Source organism: Lolium perenne, chromosome 3 (genome assembly GCF_019359855.2).
Source record: "Lolium perenne isolate Kyuss_39 chromosome 3, Kyuss_2.0, whole genome shotgun sequence".
Lineage (NCBI taxonomy): Eukaryota > Viridiplantae > Streptophyta > Magnoliopsida > Poales > Poaceae > Lolium > Lolium perenne.
Genome location: NC_067246.2, coordinates 294,377,818 through 294,398,826, shown reverse-complemented (window position 1 = coordinate 294,398,826; position 21,009 = coordinate 294,377,818). Strand labels below are relative to the sequence as shown.

At 43.2% G+C, this 21,009-nt stretch overlaps 2 protein-coding genes across 3 annotated transcripts; one reads left to right on the top strand and one right to left on the bottom strand.

The window, feature by feature from the left end:
- Nucleotides 1-4,872: 4,872 nt before the first annotated feature.
- LOC127345129 (serine/threonine-protein kinase rio2) lies at nt 4,873-10,069 on the top strand. Its single transcript, XM_051371563.1, has 13 exons — nt 4,873-5,154; nt 5,262-5,308; nt 5,810-5,880; nt 5,971-6,084; nt 6,380-6,555; nt 6,661-6,749; nt 6,838-6,955; nt 7,941-8,014; nt 8,084-8,131; nt 8,221-8,380; nt 9,127-9,264; nt 9,397-9,462; nt 9,536-10,069. Exons 1-13 carry the CDS (start codon nt 5,071-5,073, stop codon nt 9,827-9,829), a joined length of 1,479 nt encoding a protein of 492 aa, XP_051227523.1. The 5' UTR covers nt 4,873-5,070; the 3' UTR covers nt 9,830-10,069.
- Nucleotides 10,008-13,906, bottom strand: LOC127345128 (MLO-like protein 1). 2 transcript variants are annotated; one of them, XM_051371561.1, is made up of 14 exons: nt 13,532-13,906; nt 13,387-13,444; nt 13,011-13,216; nt 12,265-12,381; nt 12,138-12,189; nt 11,925-12,016; nt 11,746-11,820; nt 11,579-11,667; nt 11,399-11,448; nt 11,294-11,334; nt 10,980-11,189; nt 10,815-10,882; nt 10,655-10,715; nt 10,008-10,544 (listed from the first exon to the last, which is right to left on the bottom strand). In XM_051371561.1, the coding sequence occupies exons 1-14, from the start codon at nt 13,676-13,678 to the stop codon at nt 10,347-10,349; spliced, it is 1,464 nt and encodes a 487-aa protein (XP_051227521.1). In that variant the 5' UTR covers nt 13,679-13,906; the 3' UTR covers nt 10,008-10,346. The 2 variants fall into 2 exon arrangements, with proteins under 2 accessions (XP_051227521.1, XP_051227520.1); XM_051371560.1 differs by having other exon boundaries at nt 10,655-10,882.
- Nucleotides 13,907-21,009: the final 7,103 nt, after the last annotated feature.

Genomic DNA, 21,009 nt, shown 5'->3' with positions numbered 1-21,009 from the left:
TATTCATGATTATGAAACTAATCATCCATTAATCAACAAGCTAGTTAAGAGGCATACTAGGGACTCTTTGTTGTTTACATATCACACATGTATCAATGTTTCGGTTAATACAATTATAGCATGGTATATAAACATTCATCATAAACATAAAGATATATAATAACCACTTTTATTATTGCCTCTTGGGCATATCTCCAACATCTCCTACTCTCATTCTCCTCTCCTCCTCCTGCTCTCATCCTCTCTTCTCCTCCTCCCTTTCATTCTTTTCTTCTACTTCTCCTTTCACTCCGGCGACCTCCTCCACTATGTCGACCTCTGGTGACCTTACTTTCCGGCGAGCTCCTCCACTATGGTGACCTCCGGTGACCTTACTCTCCGACGACCCTCCGGCGATCCTCTGGCCTCCATTACCTCTGGCCTTCGTCCTCTTGTTCATCATCTCCTACATCCTCCATCTCCTCACCTCTCTTCACCTCTCCTCACCTCTCCTACCTACCTCATCCATCCTCACCGGCGGCTAGGCTAAGAAAAATGAGAATGAACATTGCACAAATAATTATAGCAACAAGAACGAGAAAAAATAACGAGCCAAAAAAATTCGGAACAAAATGTGCCAGATCCAGATCCAGATCCAGATCCCGATCCAGATCTAGATCTAGAAATTTCAAATTTTAGTAGTGGCGCACCAGGTAGTGCACCACTGCTAAGACAGATAGCAATGGCGCACCACTAGTGCGCCACTACTAAAAGTTAGCAGTGGCGTGATAGCAGTGGCGCACCACTAGTGCGCCACTGATGGGTATAAGTGGTGCACCACTAATTGCCCTTTTCCTAGTAGTGTCTGCTTGTTCTTCTGGCCCTTTCAATTTATATTATATTTCTTTTTCTTTATCTTTTTTTTTGTTTTCTCTTTTATTTTCTTACCTTTTTTAGGTAATACATATTATATATTTTCAAAAGTGTTCATATTTTAAAAATGTTCAAACTCTAAAATGTTAACTTTTTTAAATTTTACCATTGTTGAAAAGTATTCATGCAATTATAAAAATATTCATATTTTGAAAACGTTCAGACTTTTAAAATATTCGGACTTTTAAAAATCAATACCCGTTAAAAAAAATCTGGAGCTTTTAGATGTTGTACAGGTTACAGGTTACAGAGAACATGTTAAGGACTAAGCTGAATACTCAGGGAGATCAAGCCAGGCAGGACAGTACAATCAGGACGGATTTACAGATACAAGGAAGCAAGATCTTCATGGATGCGGCATGGAAGAAAAGGAAAGTACAAAATACTCAAGAAAATTGCAAGACAGGAATTGGAGTATACTGTCAATTGCTAGGCCAAGGTCGAGAAGAAACACTTATGATTCAGGCCTCGACAGCACACTCTTCTTCGCCATTGCTTGCGGAAGCTGATGCACTTCTGTTTGCAACAAAAGTTGCTGCCCAGGTCCAAGCACAAAGAGTTACCTTACTGACAACCTGACACTTGCAAGAGCAGCTTCAGCAACAACAATTACAAATGATCAGGTACCTTGGGAACTTAGGCAACAAATTTCAGGCTATAAAAGAGATTTAGAAGAGATGCAGTCCAAAATCTACCACATAAATAGGAATCTAAATGGAGTAGCCCATGATTGTGCACAATAGGCAATTTGACGACCTTTGTCTTTGCCTATCTTCACTTGTTTGAATTCAGCTCACAGATGTATAGGCTCATGTCCCTTTGCTCTCTCATTCCAAAATTTTGAATTCCAGGGATATGTACTTCTTGATGTACTTTGCATATGAGCTGAATGAAAATGTGGCGCCCCGGCGCCTTTCCTTGTTAAAAAAAATGGAAATTCCATGTTTTAATTTAGTGAGCATTTGTTACGAGACTCATGGATTTTTTTCTTTTCTTTCTATATTGAACATATGTTGAGATGTTGTTGCTATGGAACGGCGGTCGAGTACTTGCTTAGCCGGTATCTCTTCTACTCCCTCCATCCTATCAAAAGTGTCTCAACGTTGTCGAAATTTAGATGTATCTAGACCATGCCTGGCCATGGGCAGCCCGGCCCAAAAAACTCGAGCCTGGGCCCGAAAATATTGGCCCGATGGTTGGGCTGGGCCGGGCCTGGGTAGCCCGAAAAACACATTTAACACTACGGCCCGGCCCGCGGCCCGACGGCCCGATGGGCTTCATGGGTATTTGGTCGTGTCGGGCCAGGCTTGGGCCGGATTTTTGCCTATCGGGCTTTCCTCGGCCCGGCCCGAGGCCCGGTGCGGCACGAGATATGGCCAGGTATAATCTAGACGGGGAAGTACTATACTACATGTGTGTCTATGTTTGGTCGCATCGTTGGAACAAAGTTTAATCGTATGTTAGGAAGGCTCGAGTGAAGGCTTGAGTCGTATTCAATTTTTCAAGGTTGATACCAAATTACACATGAGGCTCAAGCGAAGGCTCGAGTCATACTAGACTTCTCAATGACAACACTAAACTAACACTCCCTCCGTTCATGTGAAGAGGGAGTGGATTTTTTTGGCCTGATTAATAAGGAGAGTGCCCTACCGGCGACGCAATAAATCATGACACACACGCTCCCTCCCTCTCTCCGTCCCTCCCCTCTCTTCGCATGTGACATGCACAACCAATGACAGTGTCACAATAACTGTCGCTCTCCTAATTTTTATGGTCCTCTTCCAGCATGTGCCATGCACAACCAATGCCAGTGTTACAATGACAACTCATCTCCCGATGTTTATGTTCAATATAAATGACCTAGAGGGTAGCTTTGGGAGAAAAGGTAAACCACACTGCCTACCTTAAGACTAGCCACAATGAGAGTATCATAAGAGCAAGTTCAATAGTATAGTCAGCTGATGGCTATAAACAATATGCCACGTCATTTATAGTCAACACATAGTTGGCTCTAAAAATGTACTACTTTATCAATACATGGCCCACTATTTAGTCTCACAAAGTGCCTAGGAGCACGTGGTAGAGCTGGCTATTGCATTAGAGCCGACCCACCTTCTCTCTCTTCTTCTCTCTCCTCCAACTAAGCACATATATTATATTTAAATCCTTATAGCCTGCTGACTAAGCCTTATTGTACTTGCTATAAGTAGTATCTTGCATGCCATGTTGGCAAAAATATGATGTGGCACATAAATTAATGAGGTGAGAGATGAGAGTGGTATCATAATATGATACCGTATCATAGCACGTAAAACTAGAAAACTTAATGCTAAACACATCATGTACACACATTTGCATTGAGATTCTACAAAACATTAAATATAATGATACTATGATATTATCTTATAATACTATGCATTGTGAGGTTAGTATCATAAACTAGTATCATGTGCATGATACTAGTGTATGATACTTCTCATTGTGACTAGTCTAATTTGTGTAAAAGTTTTAAAAAATATTTCGCCCCGTTAAATGAATGGAGGGAATATTAGATGAACGTCAACATGAGGCTTGAAGCTCTAGTGCCCTCCCATAAACGAAAATACAAAACAAGAAAAATAAATAAATGGAAAAAAATGAAAAAAATAGGAAACCAGTCAGAGAAAACCGAGCAAAAAACCAGGCAGAAAAAAGACCAGCGATAAGTGGGCCTGGCCTAGAAGTAACGGGTTGCGGCGCTGGATCGGCGCCATGTTGATCGGCGCATAGGATTTTTCAGGCGAACCCTATACAACGACCAGGTTGGCGCGTACCGCGCGCTGCACACCCCGCGCGCAGTACGGGCCGGCCCAGTTAGGTGCGGGCTGCCTCCTTTTTCGATTTTTCTTTTCTTTTTTGTTTCTTTTTTTTGTTTCTTTTTTTCCTGTTTTCTTTTTTCTGTTTTCGTTTTTTCTGTTTCCTTTTTTTACTTTTATTTTTCAGATTCGAAAAATAGAAATATTTAAAAAAATTAAATTAAAAAAATGTTCAAATATAAAAAACCGTTCAAAATATGAAAACTTTCAAATTTAAAAATCGTTCAAACATGAAAAATGTTCAAATTAAAAAACCGTTCAAATTAAAAAATCGTTCAAACTTGAAAATCGTTCAAACATGAAAATTATTCATATTTCAAAACCGTTCAAATTAAAAAACCGTTCAAACATGAAAAATGTTCAAATTTTGAAAAATATAATTTTTGAAAAATATTCAAAATATAAAATCGTTCAAATTTTAAAACTGTTGAATTTTAAAATGTTCATATTTTTGAAAAAATCTTGAAAAATAATTTCATAAAAAGAAAAATATTAATAACAGAAAAAAAACAGAAGAAAGAGAAGAAGAAAAAAAGGAAAAAAATCGTACCTGAGCTAATGGGCCGCGGCCCAAACTACCCGACCTGGTCGCTAGGGGTGTGCGGCACCCCGCACGCGCCGACCAGGTCGGCGTATAGCAGTTCCCGATTTTTCAGCCTAGTGCATACACTATTTCTCTTATGTGGCGAGTCGCAATGCATGCTCGCCAACATTCGCTCTATGTTGGGCCGTGGCCAAGTAGAAGTTGCTTATGCTGTTTTTCGTTTTCTCTTTATTTTCTTACCTTTTTTGGCTAATACATATTACAGTATGTATTTTCAAAAGTGTTCAGATTTTAAAAATGTTCAAACTCTAAAATGTTAACGTTTTCCAAAAAAATATTTTTAAAATTTACACTGTTGAAAAATATTCATGCAATTATAAAAATATTCAGATTTTAAAAACGTTCAGACTTTAAAAATATTCGGACTTTAAAAAAATCAATACCTGTTATTTGGCCGCATTCGATGCGGCCCGCATGCGTGCGCTATTCCCTCCCGCATTGAGATAGGGGCTCCCAGCCCAGCTCCACCTACACAGTCTTGGAAATCCAAACCCTATGCCCCGGCCCATGCTTGTTTCCTCTGCTTCCCCAACCCCAACGCTTCTCTCTCTCCCCTCCGCGCCGCCGCCCTGCTGCTCCCGTCCGGCGCCTCCCTGCTGCTCTCTCGCCACCGCGCTGCTTCTCCCTTCCGCCTTCTTGCCATTACTCTCCGTTGCTGCCCTCAGTCTGCTATCCTGCCGCGGCTGCTAGGACGAGGCCATGAAGCTGGACGTGAACGCCCTACGCTACCTGTCCAAGGATGACTTCCGGGTCCTCACCGCCTGCGAGATGGGCATGCGCAACGTAAGTCCTAATACTCTTCTGCACCCCAGCCAGCCTTAACCCCTACTAGTATATGTGAACTGTTGGCTTCCTCGGCTAACGTTTCGGTCTTGGTTTTGGATTTGCAGCACGAGATCGTGCCGGTGGAGCTCGTCGACCGCATCGCCGGATTGAAGTGAGTAGCGTGGCTCCTCCCATACGTAAATTGGTTCCCGTTCTCGCTCTTATTAGTTGCGGAGTGTAGAGAGTTGATATGATAGCTCGTGGGTTTTAATTTGAGCTCACTAGTGGTGTTTCGACCTGCATATTTCGTTATGGGTAAGTTCTGTACCTACGCAAACTGTGATGGGCAATCAGTAGGATTCTTGTAGTTCCTTCAAATGTTCGCTGTTTTGACATAGGATATTTATATTAGTAACATATCCATGACAATTGGTTAAAACAAAACTGGAACTTCCTGTCTAGAAGTTTGATTTCAGCAATATAATATAATGCAATTTCTATGGTGATGAAAAAATTGAGCTCTTAGGTCAAGTCTTAAAACAACTTAGGTTCTCTACTTCTCTGTGACGAGGCTCAGTATTCTTGTCCACCTTGTTACACATTAAATGCATCGCGTGGTTTAATATATCTGTCTGATATGTCGCTGAATGCTTCCAATTCTTCGTGGATTTAGGCATGGAGGCACATATAAGGTGCTGCGCAATTTACTGAAGAACAAACTGGTTCACCATGATTGCAAAAAGTGTGAGTCGTCAATCTTGAATCTTTCTTCTTTCTAACGTTAGATGGATATTTGGATTATCATTGTTGCTTTCTTTACTTCTTTGGTTGCAGATGATGGGTATCGCCTAACCTATCTTGGTTACGACTTTCTCGCAATCAAAACATTGGTGAATCGCGGAGTCTTTTCTTCCGTTGGCCGTCAGATCGGCGTTGGAAAGGAGTCAGGTACATATTGCTTGACTCATCTTTCTTGGGCTCAGTTTACTGTTGTTGTATTGTTCTTATATTATATGCTGTAGCTTATATTTAATGGCGCATGAGAAAGAAATGCTAACGGTTGTCCTTACATAGCACATGGTGTGCATCGCTATACCATATCGATTCAGTCTTGATCAAGAAAATAAGCATTTTAAAAGCTCAACCGAACTAGGTTAGGAATCCACAGCAATGCCATATGAAGCCTTAGAGCTGTAGCAAGAAAATGTCAAATACTCTTTGTTTAATGCTCCATTTTTTGTAGATATATTTGAGGTTGCCACGGAGGATGGAACAGTGTTGGCCATGAAGCTTCATAGGTTGGGTAGGACATCTTTTAGGGCCGTCAAATCGAAGCGTGACTATTTGGCGCACAGGAGGAGCTTTAACTGGCTCTATCTATCACGCCTTGCGGCCCTAAAGGAATTTGCTTTTATGAAGGTTTTTGCACAGCTACACTACACTTTTTATTAGTTTAAGCTAACTAAATTGCTTTCTGCTCATTTGTTAAATAAGCTTCTGTTGTTTTCCCGTTCCTTTTTTCAGGCTTTAGGAGACCATGGATTTCCTGTTCCAACGGCCGTGGACTGCAACCGGCATTGTGTGATTATGTCTCTGGTGCCAGGGTATCCACTGTAAGTTGACATACTTGGTAAATGAATTCTTTATTTAATCAAGAGACTATTATGAAGAAACTGATAGGTGATGTATCCTGTTATGCAGTGTTCAGATAAGCAAATTGCAAAATCCAGATGATGTCTTTGACAGAATTCTCGGGCTTGTAATTCGTTTGGCGGAGCATGGGCTGATACATTGTGATTTTAATGAATTCAACATCATGGTATATCAACTTTTACCCTCTCTTACTATTTCACGTAGATAAATCCGCTCGCATGTGTTAGAGTTAATCTTGTCAAAAGATCTGTTTTGTGTACTAGGAGAGTATGAGCATGCATGTGTGCGCGTCGCATGTTCAGTAGTTTGGTTAGTTAGTAGGTGCATTAGGTGTAAGCCAAGTACATGTGCATGTGGAGGCCTGTGAGAAGCAGCCGGATCACGCATGAAGAACCTGCATGCATGGTTAGTTAGTGAGCTAGCTAAAAGCTTGGTCAAGTTAGTGGCCGGGTCACATGGATCATGGAGAGATTCTAGCGCATGGAGTTAGTGGAGTACTGGGTAAGGTTAGTGGCGCGCGTTGCATGACAGAAGTGTCCACCTCTACTGTTTATATATGTCACACATCGAGTAATGAGAAATAGTAGCCGGTGAGGCCACAAACACAATGTAGCCACGGTGGAAACCAAGGAAGTGTCCAGGCAAAGCCTTTGTGTTCTTCTTCCTTGGCTAGTGTGCATGTGTGTGTGTGCTGTGAGTTCTTGTGTGAGAAATACAAGCGAGATTGAGAGTTCAGAGGTAGAAGAAGATGGGGCTGCTAGATGCAGCCCCAACAGCATGTGCTCGTTTTCCTCTTGTATTTGTATTGCATTCGCAATTTTTGAGAATTCTGTTGTTTATGGTACCCATTGTGTTTTGTCAGTCCTGACTCTTTAGTATGCTGTGATATCAGTGATTTTGAAGGGAAATATAATGACTTGGATTGTAACCTTTGGCAATACTTCTGCTTGCCATTGTACTAAAACATATGACCATGATGCAGTTACTATAAGAAAACACGTGCCTGCTAACGGTCATTTGGAGAATAGACAAATAGAGTGCTGTTTTCGCTGTTTAATTCTTCAACAAGAATAATTGAATCTTTTATTGTGTGATATGTCGGTATTTATCTTACCTTATATTTTATTCTCATTTTTATTGATGTTCTGCAGATTGATGATGATGAAACAGTTACGATGATTGACTTCCCGCAGATGGTATCTGTTTCACATCGGAATGCCCAGATGTATGTAGCATATTCTGATAGCTAAATAAAGACATCTTTATTCAATATTCATGAGGTTTGTTTTTGCAGGTATTTTGATCGAGATATTGGGTGCATCTACAAGTTCTTTAACAAAAGGTTCATTACCTTATGGAGTGAAATCTCAAATTTTCAAAATAATCCATTACAACTCATTTGTTATTAAGCTTTATCTTCCTTTTTATTAGGTTTAATCTTACAGAGAAAGGTGGACATGATGGGTCAGAAACTGATGATGATGACAGTGGCAGGCCGTCCTTCCTATCCATTCAAAAGTCTTCTGGTGCCTTGGACAAAGAACTAGCTGCCAGTGGCTTCACCAAAAAAGAGCAGGTTGAGATAGAAAAGGTGGGTGAGATGTTGATACACAATGCATGCTGAATCACTCATTTTGAAGATCTATAGTGTTTTGCTATTTAAGCAGAAGTATGCCATTTGTTGGGTAGTAAAACCACTAACCAGTAATCTGGGATCTTGTTGGTCTCCTTGTCCTGGTCTGCCATTTCCACTTCTCTTCATATTTTATGAACTTTGGTTACTAGTGCTATCTTTGTTTCCTCTAAACATGAGAAATACCTAACAATACAACTGGTTAGAAGTTAGAACTGCTATTGTGTGGGTGCACGTGAGACTCTGTTTGTCCTGTTAATGTTAATATGTGACATAACCCATTTGGGGATCTTGTGACGATGCGCCTTTTGAGGGCGATAAATTTAGACCACAATACTATGTTAAAATCATTGATAACCACGAAATGTTCCTTCTCATGTCATCTGTATCAGTTTGACATTAAATATCAGATATTTAGACTACTCCCTCCGTCTCAGATTAACAGGCACGCACGTAGTTTAAGAAATTGCTTTGACTATTATTTTAGTCAATAAAATATTAAATATATGTCACAAAAATTATATCATTGAAAAGCTTTTTTGCATACGAATCTGATGATATAGATTTTGTAGACATAAAATTTATATTTTGGTGACCAAATCTATGGTCAAAGTTTATCTTAAACTACGTGCGTGCCTGTTAAACCGAGACGGAGGGAGTAGTGAGTGATGAAATTATCTTATTTTTTTTTCACCTGATTACAGTTCATTGATGAGAATGCTGAAGAAAACGATTCCAACTCAGATGATGATGATCATGATGTTGATTCAACATCAGAACGGGAAAGTGAAGGTGGCGATGATGTGTCTGTTAAAATCAATTCCTTAAAAATAGCAGACCAGGTATTGATCCGTGTACTGTATATTTTCCGAGTTAAACGTGTCTCTATGCTTTGCCCACTGCCTAAGCTATCTAGCAGTATCAGTTTTCTCAAGTTATCAGTTTTCAAATACATTTTGGGGGATATTTTTCAGGATTGTGCCAGTGTTCCTGATCTTGTCGAGATGCACTCAAATGCACCTGTAACTCTTTCTGATGAGGTTAGTAATATATTCATCTGAATGACCAGGCAGACCTCTCCCTAAGTATTGCTTACATCGATTTACCTTGCAGCATGCAACAAGCACAAGTCCCAGCGGTGAGAACAAATCGGCAAATCCAACCACTGATAGCACTGGAGATGCTAAGGGATCGGCTGAATCAGGAGGTGATGATGAGGAGTCATCAGCAGAGGGTACTGAGGATGAAGATGATGCCTTGCTGACGAAGCAGCTGAACAAGCAAAGGAAAAGGGCAATGGCAACCGCACTGGGGCGGAGAAGGCCACTCACCTCAAGGAATACTTACAAGGACAAGGGGAAGGGCACAATGAATTCCAAGATCCAAAAGCAAGCATGCCAGTGGTGAATGATATGTCTGGTTCAGTTTCTAGCAGGAGGTCTTACAATGGGTCAAGTCTATGGACAGTCACGTAATAACTGAGTTTGTTATAGTGGCATGGCGCTTGTGTTTCTGTTCTCTATTTTGGTTGTTGTTCTGGTGCTCCTCCATGGTTACACTGCTGAGTAGTTGGAAAACAATGTAATACTACTCCGGTATCTTGTATTATCAGTTCAGTACAGTAATATTTCTTACCTTTGCAATGAACACCCGACTAGAGCAATCTATAAGTCTGGAAGGTGTAGTATCCGATTCCTGGGGTACAAATACTCTCTTTCTACCTTGATTCGCTGATAGTGTCTGAACTAATCTGAACTAATACATGCATCATCGGAAGGGTTATCGTTGCTCCAGCCGGTGAAGAATTGTGCCAACCGCAGAACTGCCCGATACTGTCCCAACGTTGCGATACGGTAACGCTTCATCTTTGGTGCTATCGCACGCACGTACAATCGTTTCGTTGCAGATTGTAGGGACGTACGCTCTACCTTTGCGGAGCTCGAGAGCCCTGTATTGCAGCGGCGGCTCGCCGCAGCATTTCCAGACCAGAGGAAGGCCCGTGCGTGCCACCACCGGCGCCATCCTTGATAGATTCTGTCCTCCTCTTGGCCTTCTGCGCCCACCCAACCAACCCCTGCTGGATGTGCTCGTCGAAGATCTCCTTTTTGAAGAATGTTCCCATCTTTGCATACACAAAGGAAAACAAAAGGATCTCCATTAGCTTCTTCGTTTTCTTTTTTTTTTAATTCAAAAAAGTTGGTCAACAGACATTGTGGCAGTGAAGAAAATCACCTGGGTGACAATTGCATATAGAGGCAAGGTGCTGTAGCTGCAGAGGAGTTGAATAACGACCCTGCAAGCAAAGGCAAACAGTCTTGAGTCTGAACTAGAAACATTGCTCTTTGCTTGTAAGAAATGCGATGAGTACATCAATGGAACCAGTGTGACCAACCCGATGACAAGCCTCGGCACGATTAAAGGGACGTGGTCCATGATGCAGGAGTTGAAGCCGTAGGTAGTCTTGCAGTTGCAAAGGAAAATCAAAAGGCAACGTAGTTACATCTTATGTTCTCTTATACAGTACTTTGCAGTGTTCAGTTATCACGTTAACACTCACCAGCATCCAGAAGAAGAGCGCGATCTCGAACGCGTTCTGGAAGAGGATGAAGTGGATCAGGTACAGAATCACCCTCGGCCGTGCGCACCAGAAGTGCTCGTCTGATGGATTGACGACCAAGTCGCCCTCGATTGCCGAGTGCTTCTCGGCGACCTCATGGGCCAGCTGAGCTATGACGTGCTCCAGCTTGGTGCCAACAGCCAGCAGAAGCTGCAAACAACGGGAGGAAGCGATGCAAGGTAAGCCGTTGGGCTCGATTACCTATACAAATTTAGAGTTTTACATGTATGCTGGGGGTACAGGGGGACACTTACAATAAGGGGAATGAAGGAGATCCAAAAGTAGGTGTGCAAACCTGCAGATTAGATGCTGAATTAATACTTATACACAGTGAAAAATGTTGTGTGATTGAACCTTACCATTAACATTCAGCAACATGAATATCACAACAAATATCCACAAGTACCACCTAGTTGCAAACAAACATAAATGATTATTCTTATCATTCATGCAGTACTAGTAAATTAACAAAAAAAAATGCAACTAACAAACTGATCTGTAAATTACCTAAGGAACTGTAATTACTGAGTTTGGATTACCTTATGCCAACCACCTTCTTGAAATCAGCCTCTAAAGCACGTACCATGTATCGGTGAAAATGAAACTTTGGGTTTCCCCGGCAGTGTGTCTGGACGGAAAAGGATGTCCTGCTACATGTTATAAACGACGAGAGAATAATGTCGGTATATTGTTGAGGAATCCTTACCATGATGAAACCAAGTCGCATTGTTGTGTAGTCCGATTTAGTAACAGAGGCATAAAACTGCTTAGCAAATGAATGCTGAACGAAAAATACAATTAGTAGGCTAAAAAATTACATAAATTCGTAGATAAGGTACCTTATTTTGACTGAAAACCATATGACAGTACTAGATGCATTCTTACCATCCAGCTTAATATCATTGATTCCTTGCCGACGCCATTAAAATTTTCCCTGATAAATTCAAATTGTTGAACATGGGTTAACTTCTTAGATCCTGCAAGTCCATAGGATCTCATGAGAAGTATGTAACCTACTATTAGTTAAATTATTTTTGAAATAATGATATTTATCAGAGCACTAGTAAGAACATTGCACCAAAACTGAGATTCATGTACCGGTTCCTGCATTTTTCTCAATTTCATCCTCCCATCGTTTCCATTGACGAATCTGTGTAATAGAGCAGTATCCAGATGAATTCGAAAGCAGGACCAATCATTGCTACCAATGTTAAGGACGCTTTACCTTTTCTCCTCCTAAAAACATAGTTACAGCACTCAAAATCACATGGGTGATAGCCAGAACAAAAATGAAAATATGCAACTGATGTAGCGCATCAGGCGACAGCAAAGGAACTTTTCCCTGTCAGCAGAATAACTGGAGTTAGCACAATGAAATTCCTAGGATCACTTTTATTTGTTGCCGAAGAAAAACTGGTTAAAGTAGTATATAACATGAAGATCGTCTGGCAATGTCAGGTTCATTAACTCTTAATGCACCCAAGGTCTTAGCAATTCAGTGAGCAAGGCAAGCACAAGTAGTACCAGAAGGGAACATGGAGAAGGCAATATCATAAGTCAGCACTTCACAAACATATACTATTCGAGTTATATGATTTGCTTCTTTCAAGCAATGTCCATATTTTTTCAATGTATTTGAACGTTTTTTTCTTCCAAAACACAAGCTTTATAAAACATTTTAAACAGCAATTCTATTTGTCAGCGGTACTTGTGTGCTAGTGTCGGGATGCTTCCTTATACAGGCTAATTTCCTGATCTGCTAAAATGTTGCCTGCGGTCATGTACATTATGACAGTACAGCAATGAAACAGAGTGATAAATAAAGAACACCAATGTGCAGATATGCTATCCAAGTTATAAATCTGCAGCACACACTGTCCTAACCTGAATCACACTGGAACAGTATGTATTATTATGAAGTAAAAAAAAATGAAAACACGAAGCACTGTTTTCAGCCCATGGTATATCCACCTTGTTTTGGCAATGCTCAGACCGCGGTCCTCTCTCGGAAAGCAGCCGCCGGACGCCAAGGGCGAGAACCTTAGCAGTGACAGTATGCGCGTCCATCTTCTTGCAGGGCAGCATGTAGTTGGTCCAGCTGGGAGGAATACACGTCCTCTGGATCACCCCTTGGGAAACCGTGAGCAGAAGGGAGATGAACCCCAGAAGCATCAGCTCTGCATCACGGCCAAAGACTGTCAGAATAGGAAGAACAGCCCATGTTTGTGCAGGTGACGACATGGTTTGTTCTTGTCGGATTGAGGACAAGTATGATGATGAACATTTAGTAGTAGGAATGTTAAAGTTCTCTGTTCTCTGAAGAAAAGGTGAATACTGGTACTCCTACCTTCTTTCACCTTGAGGAGAGCCTCGAACAGCGCCTTCTGGTTCTTCTTCTTCAGTGTCTGTATATGCGCATTGGTACAGAAGAGATCAGAACAACAACTCCCTGGAGAAACGAGGACGACGTAGGGGGATGAGGACGACGTGACCTTGCCGATGTAATGGAGGAACCTCTCGACGGCGAGGGAGATGACCACGATGAGGGAGCAGACCCCCGCGACGATCCACGTCGGCGTGAACTCCAGCGCATCCGCCTCCGGCATCGCATCCGTCTCACCGCTAACGCCGCCCTCCATCCCGGTCACCCTCTACGCTCCCTGCGGCCTACGCCGCCGGCCGGCAAGCGATCGGCGCGCGCCTTCACCTCTCGGCCATGCAATCGCGAAATGCAGAAGAACACGTCGCAGGGTGGTGGCGTCGTCTCGTTCGTTGGTTCGCGCTCGGCAGTGTGGGTTTGGTCTTGAGGACATCGCAGCGCGTCGATCGATCGTACCCGTTGTCGTTGTCCCGATCAAGAAAAGGGGAAGAAAAGACGGCTCGAATCCAGCTATAGCGTCGGTCCGATGTAGCGCTGGTCGCATCGGTCGCCGCAGCGCACCACCACCGGTCAGCACCGCGCGCACAGGGTGGTGACTGGGGTGACCCCGCTGCGCGCGCGCCGCGCGGAGACTGCCCCGCGCCAGTGCCGCTGCTTGCCGACCGCTCGTAGAGCCTGGTACACCGCTACACCAGTACACCATGCGCGTGGTCGTCGTTCGTCGTCTCTTCTCGCCGCGGTGCCGTCCGATCTGATCGAGCGGCGAGAACCATTACTTTGCTCGCGCGCGCAGCTAGGCCCCATGATATAGCATCTCTAACAGATTTTTTAGGGCACCTGTTTTTGACTTTTAGGGCACCAAATTTGTTTTTACCATACTAGATGATGAAAATAGGGGGGCGCCGGAGGGATTTAAGATGATGTAAAATAAGCCATGCCCACTGCTTCAAACTTTCAATTCCACATTTCAAACTTCAATCCAACACTTCAAAATTTTATTTCGACACCTCGATACATACTTTGATGATACATAGAACTCAACATCGACTTTGACACTACATAGATCGACTCTGACACTTCATAAATCGATAGACACTAGCTCGACTTCGACAGACACTAGATCTCGACTACAATGAACACTAGTCCTCGACTCCGACACACTACACACCCTACAAGAGGTTAGCCTAGAAGTCGTTGTCACATCAGACGAGGCACTGAGCTCATCCCACAAATTAGAGTCTAAGTCAGTCTGATGAGACAATGACGGTGGAGGGGCCAGCCTTCGACTCTGCATCTTTCTTCTTCTCCGATGCGTCCCTTGCATCGTGGAGATCCAGCTCCGCCTGCACGTGCTCTGGGTGCTCACGGCGGAACCTCGCCATGGATGCCTCATTGGAATCCTGGGCCCGGAGCTATAGGCGTCGATTCTCCCGTTTTTATTTCTCATGTTTGTGGGTGACGAACGGCGCATCCGACGTGAGGAACTCAGCCTCCACCTTGGGAAAATTAAACTCCAACCGAGGCCGACCAAACGTCCATGCATCCGCGTCATAAGCGTGTGCGACAAGTTCTAGAGACGCGAAGGTGCCGAGCCACCAATGCTAGCCATCAGCCATAACCTTGGTGGCATAGTCATCGACCATTTGGAACAACATTTGGACTTGGCTACGACTAATGGGGACTTACACCGGCCTGGAGGCCACAAGCCTACCATATGAACCTCTCTATGACGACGACGTCGCTATCTTGATGGTGCCTTACAAGGAGGATTTTTACAAACTTGGTCACCATGCTTCATGGGTTTGGGAAGATCATGGGTTAGTCACCAATGTGCAAAAAAGAGTCAAGCGCCTCCCATTAGATGCTCACAATTGAACTTTGATGATATCATGCAAATGTTTTCGGGTCAACGCCACATCTCCACCTTAAAATATTTGGGGTTGCCACTATCAACTAGAGGGTTTAAAACCATTGGCGCGCAACCTGTTGCCAACAAAGTGGCAAACAAATTTGTCCCATGGCATAGGAAGAACATCTCTACTGCGGGAAGAGGCACTCTTGTGAAGTCGGTCATTACCTCCCAGGCAATCTACCACATCACGTATGTAGTTATCCCTGCCAACAACTTGCAATCAATTAACAAGTTAAAGAGGGCCTTCCTATGGGTGGTGGCTGGCAAAGTTTTCGGTGGTCAATGCAAAATTAATTCGAAAATTGTTTGTAGACCCAAAGAGAAAGGTGGGTTGGGCATCATGGACCTCGATAAGTTTGCTAGGGCTTTGCGTCTTCGATGGCCTTGGCTCCAATGGAAACACCCCTCCAAGGCTTGGATTGACAATGACCGCCCTTGTGAGAAGGTGGACATGGATTTCTTCTATGCAACAACTTCTATCACCATTGCAGATGGTGGCATCGCAAATTTTTGGCACACACTTTGGCTTCATCGGCTTAAATAAAAAGCCATTGCACCTTCCATATTTTCCATCTCCTCTAGGAAAAACTTGAGTGTCAAAAAGGGAATGGCCAATGACTTTTGGATCTCCAAAATCAACACCACTGCAGGCCTCTCAACTAGACACATCTCCGAGTTTGTGGAGCCATGGACAAGGATAAGCAAGGTTACCCTTGTGGAGGGCACGACGGATGGTATCACCTGGAAATTCACTACCTCGGGAGTGTACTCGGCGGCCTCGACGTACAAAGCCCAATTCGAGGGCATGACCCACTCATCTATGCCGGAGGTGGTGTGTGAAAAAATTGGGCACCTACCGAGAACAAGTTTTTTTTCCCTTGGCTTGTCCTTCAAAATCGAGTGTGGCCAGCCGACCAACTACATAAAAGAGGATGGCCAAATTGTGGGCTTTACCAACTTTGCAAGAGGGAAGACGAATCTGTGATGCACCTTTTATTCAAGTGTCGACACTCCCTCCGAATTTGGAATATGCTGGTGGAGTTGCTCGCCCTTACAAGGTCAACACTCCACTTGGCACACCTTTGACAATGCAAAAGATTGGTGGGAATCTCTTAGCCACCACACTGCCACTAGGAGGAAGTCTCTTGCATAACTCATTATGTTAACCTCTTGGGAGATTTGAAATAAGGGCAATACGCGGGTTTTTCATCATGTATCCACTGTGCCCACTTCAGTAGTGCAAACGATGAAATTAGAGATGGCTTTGTGGTGTGTGGCGGCCGCCAAACATTCGGGGTCACGCCGCCGGGAGATTAGGCTTTTGTATCGGAGCTGTTTGCTTGAGTTTCTTTATGTAACACTTCTTATTAACTGAGATGAGGTAAAACCTTTGCTGCCGCTTTCAAAAAAGAAGTCATCACTGATTCAGTTGACACTAGTGGTCATAGGAAGAGTGTTCCAAATTCAAAGCCGAGACTGCTCTCTAGTGGCCTCTGCGTTGGTCTGAAGTCTTCCCCTTTCTAGGAGCGTTCGAGAGTGAATTCGGGCCGAGTAAATTTTGGCCATTAGCAGTCGGCCCATTACAGGTTTATGGGTCCGTTGTTTCTATGATTCTGAGCCAACTTGCAGACAAATGGATTATCTCCTTCCAGACTTCCAGTTGTGCATCAGAACAAGGACATAAATGGATGTCCACATGATCAATAGGAGGAGCTTTGGGCATTTAGGACCGATTCAGCTAAGTAGAGGCTTTCCTTCCGAATTAACGGAAGGTCTGATGCTATGGCACACTGATCTATGCTGGTACACTGATACTGTGCTCCAGCAATAACATTGCTACTCTGACACAGTTCCAGCGTTCCTTGTATATGGAATTGTAGATACCAGATCTTCTGGTAATAGTAGTAGTGTCAATCGCAGGCCTTATCGATCCATTAATATATGAATTCTGACCATTAGCTGATCTGGGGTAGATACACCGGTGCTAGTGAAGACCATGTAGAGCTGGGATTTGACAGAACTTTTGTGTAGAGAAGGAAGTCCCACCAGGTAGCCGCATGATCTCGATCGTCTATTCGTTTTAAAAGGACGGGCGGTGGCTGGACCCGCCTAGGCATGCTTGAGGTACGGAAGGAACTGGCTACACAGTGGACATGGTATAGGCTCACCGCCGGAATTGAATGCATGCAGTCCCTCGATCTCCGGCCCTCCTCCTGTAGGTGTATCTCTTAAACTCTGCAGCTGTTGGTAGATTTTACTGTCAGGGTGAACGAGAGCGTGCACCGCTGAGCCTCGTGACCGACCGATGGAGTCTCATGTGGATGAACAGCAGGAATGTGGGAACATTCGAATCGACAAGTACAGTCTACAGAGAGCGGGTTCCGGAAGTCCGAGAGCACTGTATATATACATAGCTGAAATCATTCGAGAAGTACTGTCACCGCCCGTGTATATGCATGGCAGTACGACAAGCTGTTCGTTCAGACCCGTGAAGCAAGAAACGAAATTTGGGACCCCTGATTCCCGCGACTCGGATCGAGCCACCGAATTGCTATGGGGTGAAGGTCCTTCACATTATACACCCCACACGCGCGCGCGTGCATGGTGGCGGACGGTGGAGCTAGCTCGACCTTTGTTGGTCAGGTCACCAACTGGCGGGGACGACGGCGTACGTACATACGTTCGTTGCGACGAGTGTGACTCCGCGTGCTGTGTATTGTCTGTCACCTGGCACGCCCTATACGTGGGACGACCTTCATTCGTCAGATGATCAAAGTCGAAGTCGCCATGGTCCCATGGCCGCCACAGAACACTACCTACGAGAGCTACGACCGATCCGTATCATGCAGCAGGGACTAAAGTTGCTGCGATTAGTTAACGAACCTTTTCGCCAGATGAGCACGCTGCTTCAACGAGTTCATGATTGGACCAAATCGATATGGTCCAGCGGCGGCCACAATACATACATTAGCGAGCCAGCAGGAGTGGTATCATGCAAAGAAAAATAGCGCCCTATTTCGACGATTATACCACGCTATAATATATCTGTAGAGTTAACGCTAAATTTTAATAATTTTATCTCGCTATGGGGTCACTTATAAAATAGCATGCTATATTCTGCCAAAACATCATAGCGTTAACACGCTACTTTTTTTGTGCAACCTATTGGTCCAAAGACCCGATTTGTTCTCCTTAGGAAGAAAAACATGTTGCTTCCACTTTGTCGTACTGGTTTGTTTTCTGAACCGGAATATAACAATCGCCAATGCTGATATTCTTAATAAGCACTACCTCATTTTCATTTGCTTGTATTTGGATGTATCTAGAATTATTTTAGTATGTCTGTTCACTCATTTCTACGACAATTAATATGGAATGTATGAAGTAATTTTTTAAATACTACTCACTCCATTCGACTGTATAAGGATTTTTTATTTTTTAAAAGCCAATCCAAGTAATTTTTTATAAATCTATCAACAAATATACTATTCTATATCTATCATGTAGAATATGTTTCATGATGTATCTAATGATATTGGGTTATTATCTTTTTGTAAAAACTTGGTCAAAATTTATATGGTTTGACTTTTCAAAAATAATATAAGCTTTACTCTTTGGAACGGAGTACTATAGATGTCAGATTTTGTCCTTTTTTTTTACATATGCCTGAATAGAACGTATGTAAAGTTGAAATTTTACATGGTGATATAACACAAAATTGCCAACATTTTGAAAAACTTTAAACTGCCAATTTTAAATTATTTTACAACCAAGCTACATGTAGTTCGTTCTACATTTATAATTTCCGGCTATTGACACGATATAGCGTGTACAACATCTGGAGAAGACCACCGCGCTATTTCTCACGGTAGCAGGCTATTTTAGACATGGAGTGGTATACGTACGTATCATCACCCGCACGAACTAAAAGTTGCTGCAGTTAGTTAATAAACCTTTTCATGGCTAGCATGAGTTACGAGGCAATCCACCGCACGAACATGTTCGGACATTTTTTCCGTGTTGCAACCAATTTTCAATTACTAGTAAAATCTTGGTTGCATATGATAGCACAGATTACAACAAGAGTTAGCAAAATCGTTATTAGCACGATATAGCGTGTGTATAGCAGAGTGTGGACTTTTGTAGCTCGAGCTACACGTAGTTCTTTCTTTTTGAAAATTTCAAAAATAGCATTCTAAGTTTCAAAAAATCTGAAAAAAAAAAACTAGATATAGGCAATGCTGAGTTCTATCACTATGTAAAATTTGAACCCAAGATACCATACATTAGAGGCAGCACAAAAATAACAAAATCTAACAGATTTTCAGATTGTAAGAGTCTGTACTGTTCACTAATCACTATTATAGATATCAGTTGTCATTTTCTCACAGCCTCGAATATAAGGCATTTCGAGTTGCAATTTTACATGTTGATAGAACACAAGATTATCTATAACTAAATTTATTTTCAGTATTTTTTAAACTTAAAATTTTTTTATTTGAATTTTTTCAAAAAACGAGCTACATGTAGCTCCAGCTACGTTCGTGGTTTACAGTGTATAGCGTTTGAAGGAGGCGGCCGCTATTTCTCACAGCAGCAGGCTATTTTGGATGAGTACGTATGATCACACTACGGGAAAAAAGCTCGTTGCCGTGCATCCACATTTTGCCGTGTGCTTGCACACGGCAAAGAATACTTTGCCGTGCAACGTAAACAAAAAACGCACGGCAACGAGCAACGCACGGCAAAGAGGAACCACGGCACACGGTAAAGATAAAGCGCACGGCAAAGCCTCAGGAAAGCGCACGGCAGTGAAAAGACGCACGACAAAGAGAACAAGGCATTGCCGTGAGAGGTCCTTTGCCGTGCGCCAGCCCCACCCGCACGGCAAAGGCTGCTTTGCCGTGCGCTTTGCACAGTCGCACGGCAAAGGCTGCTTTGCCGTGCACATTTTCCTTTGCCGTGTGCCTTGTTGTATTTTCTCCTTTTTCTTTCTATATTGTACTTATTTTAATGCTTACATTTTATTCTTGAAATATGACAAGTACCACATCTTGATTAATGCAATGTTTATACCATATTTTTGCTATACGACAAGTACTCTAAGTCCTTACTCCCCCTCCAACATATCAGGGTTTCGGAGTAAACAAACCGCGTTCGGGGGATCTTCCAAGTGCTATCGCCTGAAAAAGAGGCCGGCCACACAGCCTTGCACCATTTGGTGAATCACACATTCCAACACACTTTTACACATATCCTAGGTCCGCTTGCAAGTTTTGGTGGCATTAACAGTGCTCCGGGGGTCATTCCCCCCCGAAAACGGCGGTCTGCGTGCCTCGCGAGGGGTCTACCCCCTAGATTTCTCCGCGGGAGGTTTCACCAACATACTGCAGGAGCTAAAAGCTGCGGCAATTAGTTAACAAACCTTTTCGACGAGTACACAGTTTCAACGAGTTCATCATGTTCATGTCCGTTGCGGCACACAGCATGTAACCGCGCGTGCGCGGAAAGCCGGGCGCTTTGTTACTCGAAAAGCGCGCTAAACATGCCCCTAGCTAGTTAATCATCAGGTTTCTCAAACTGGTTCGACAAACATGTGCGAGAGGCCATCGATCTGTGGTCCAAAAAGCGACCGATCGGCCGGGCGATCGAATGAGGTAGGGGGAAGGGGATCGGCA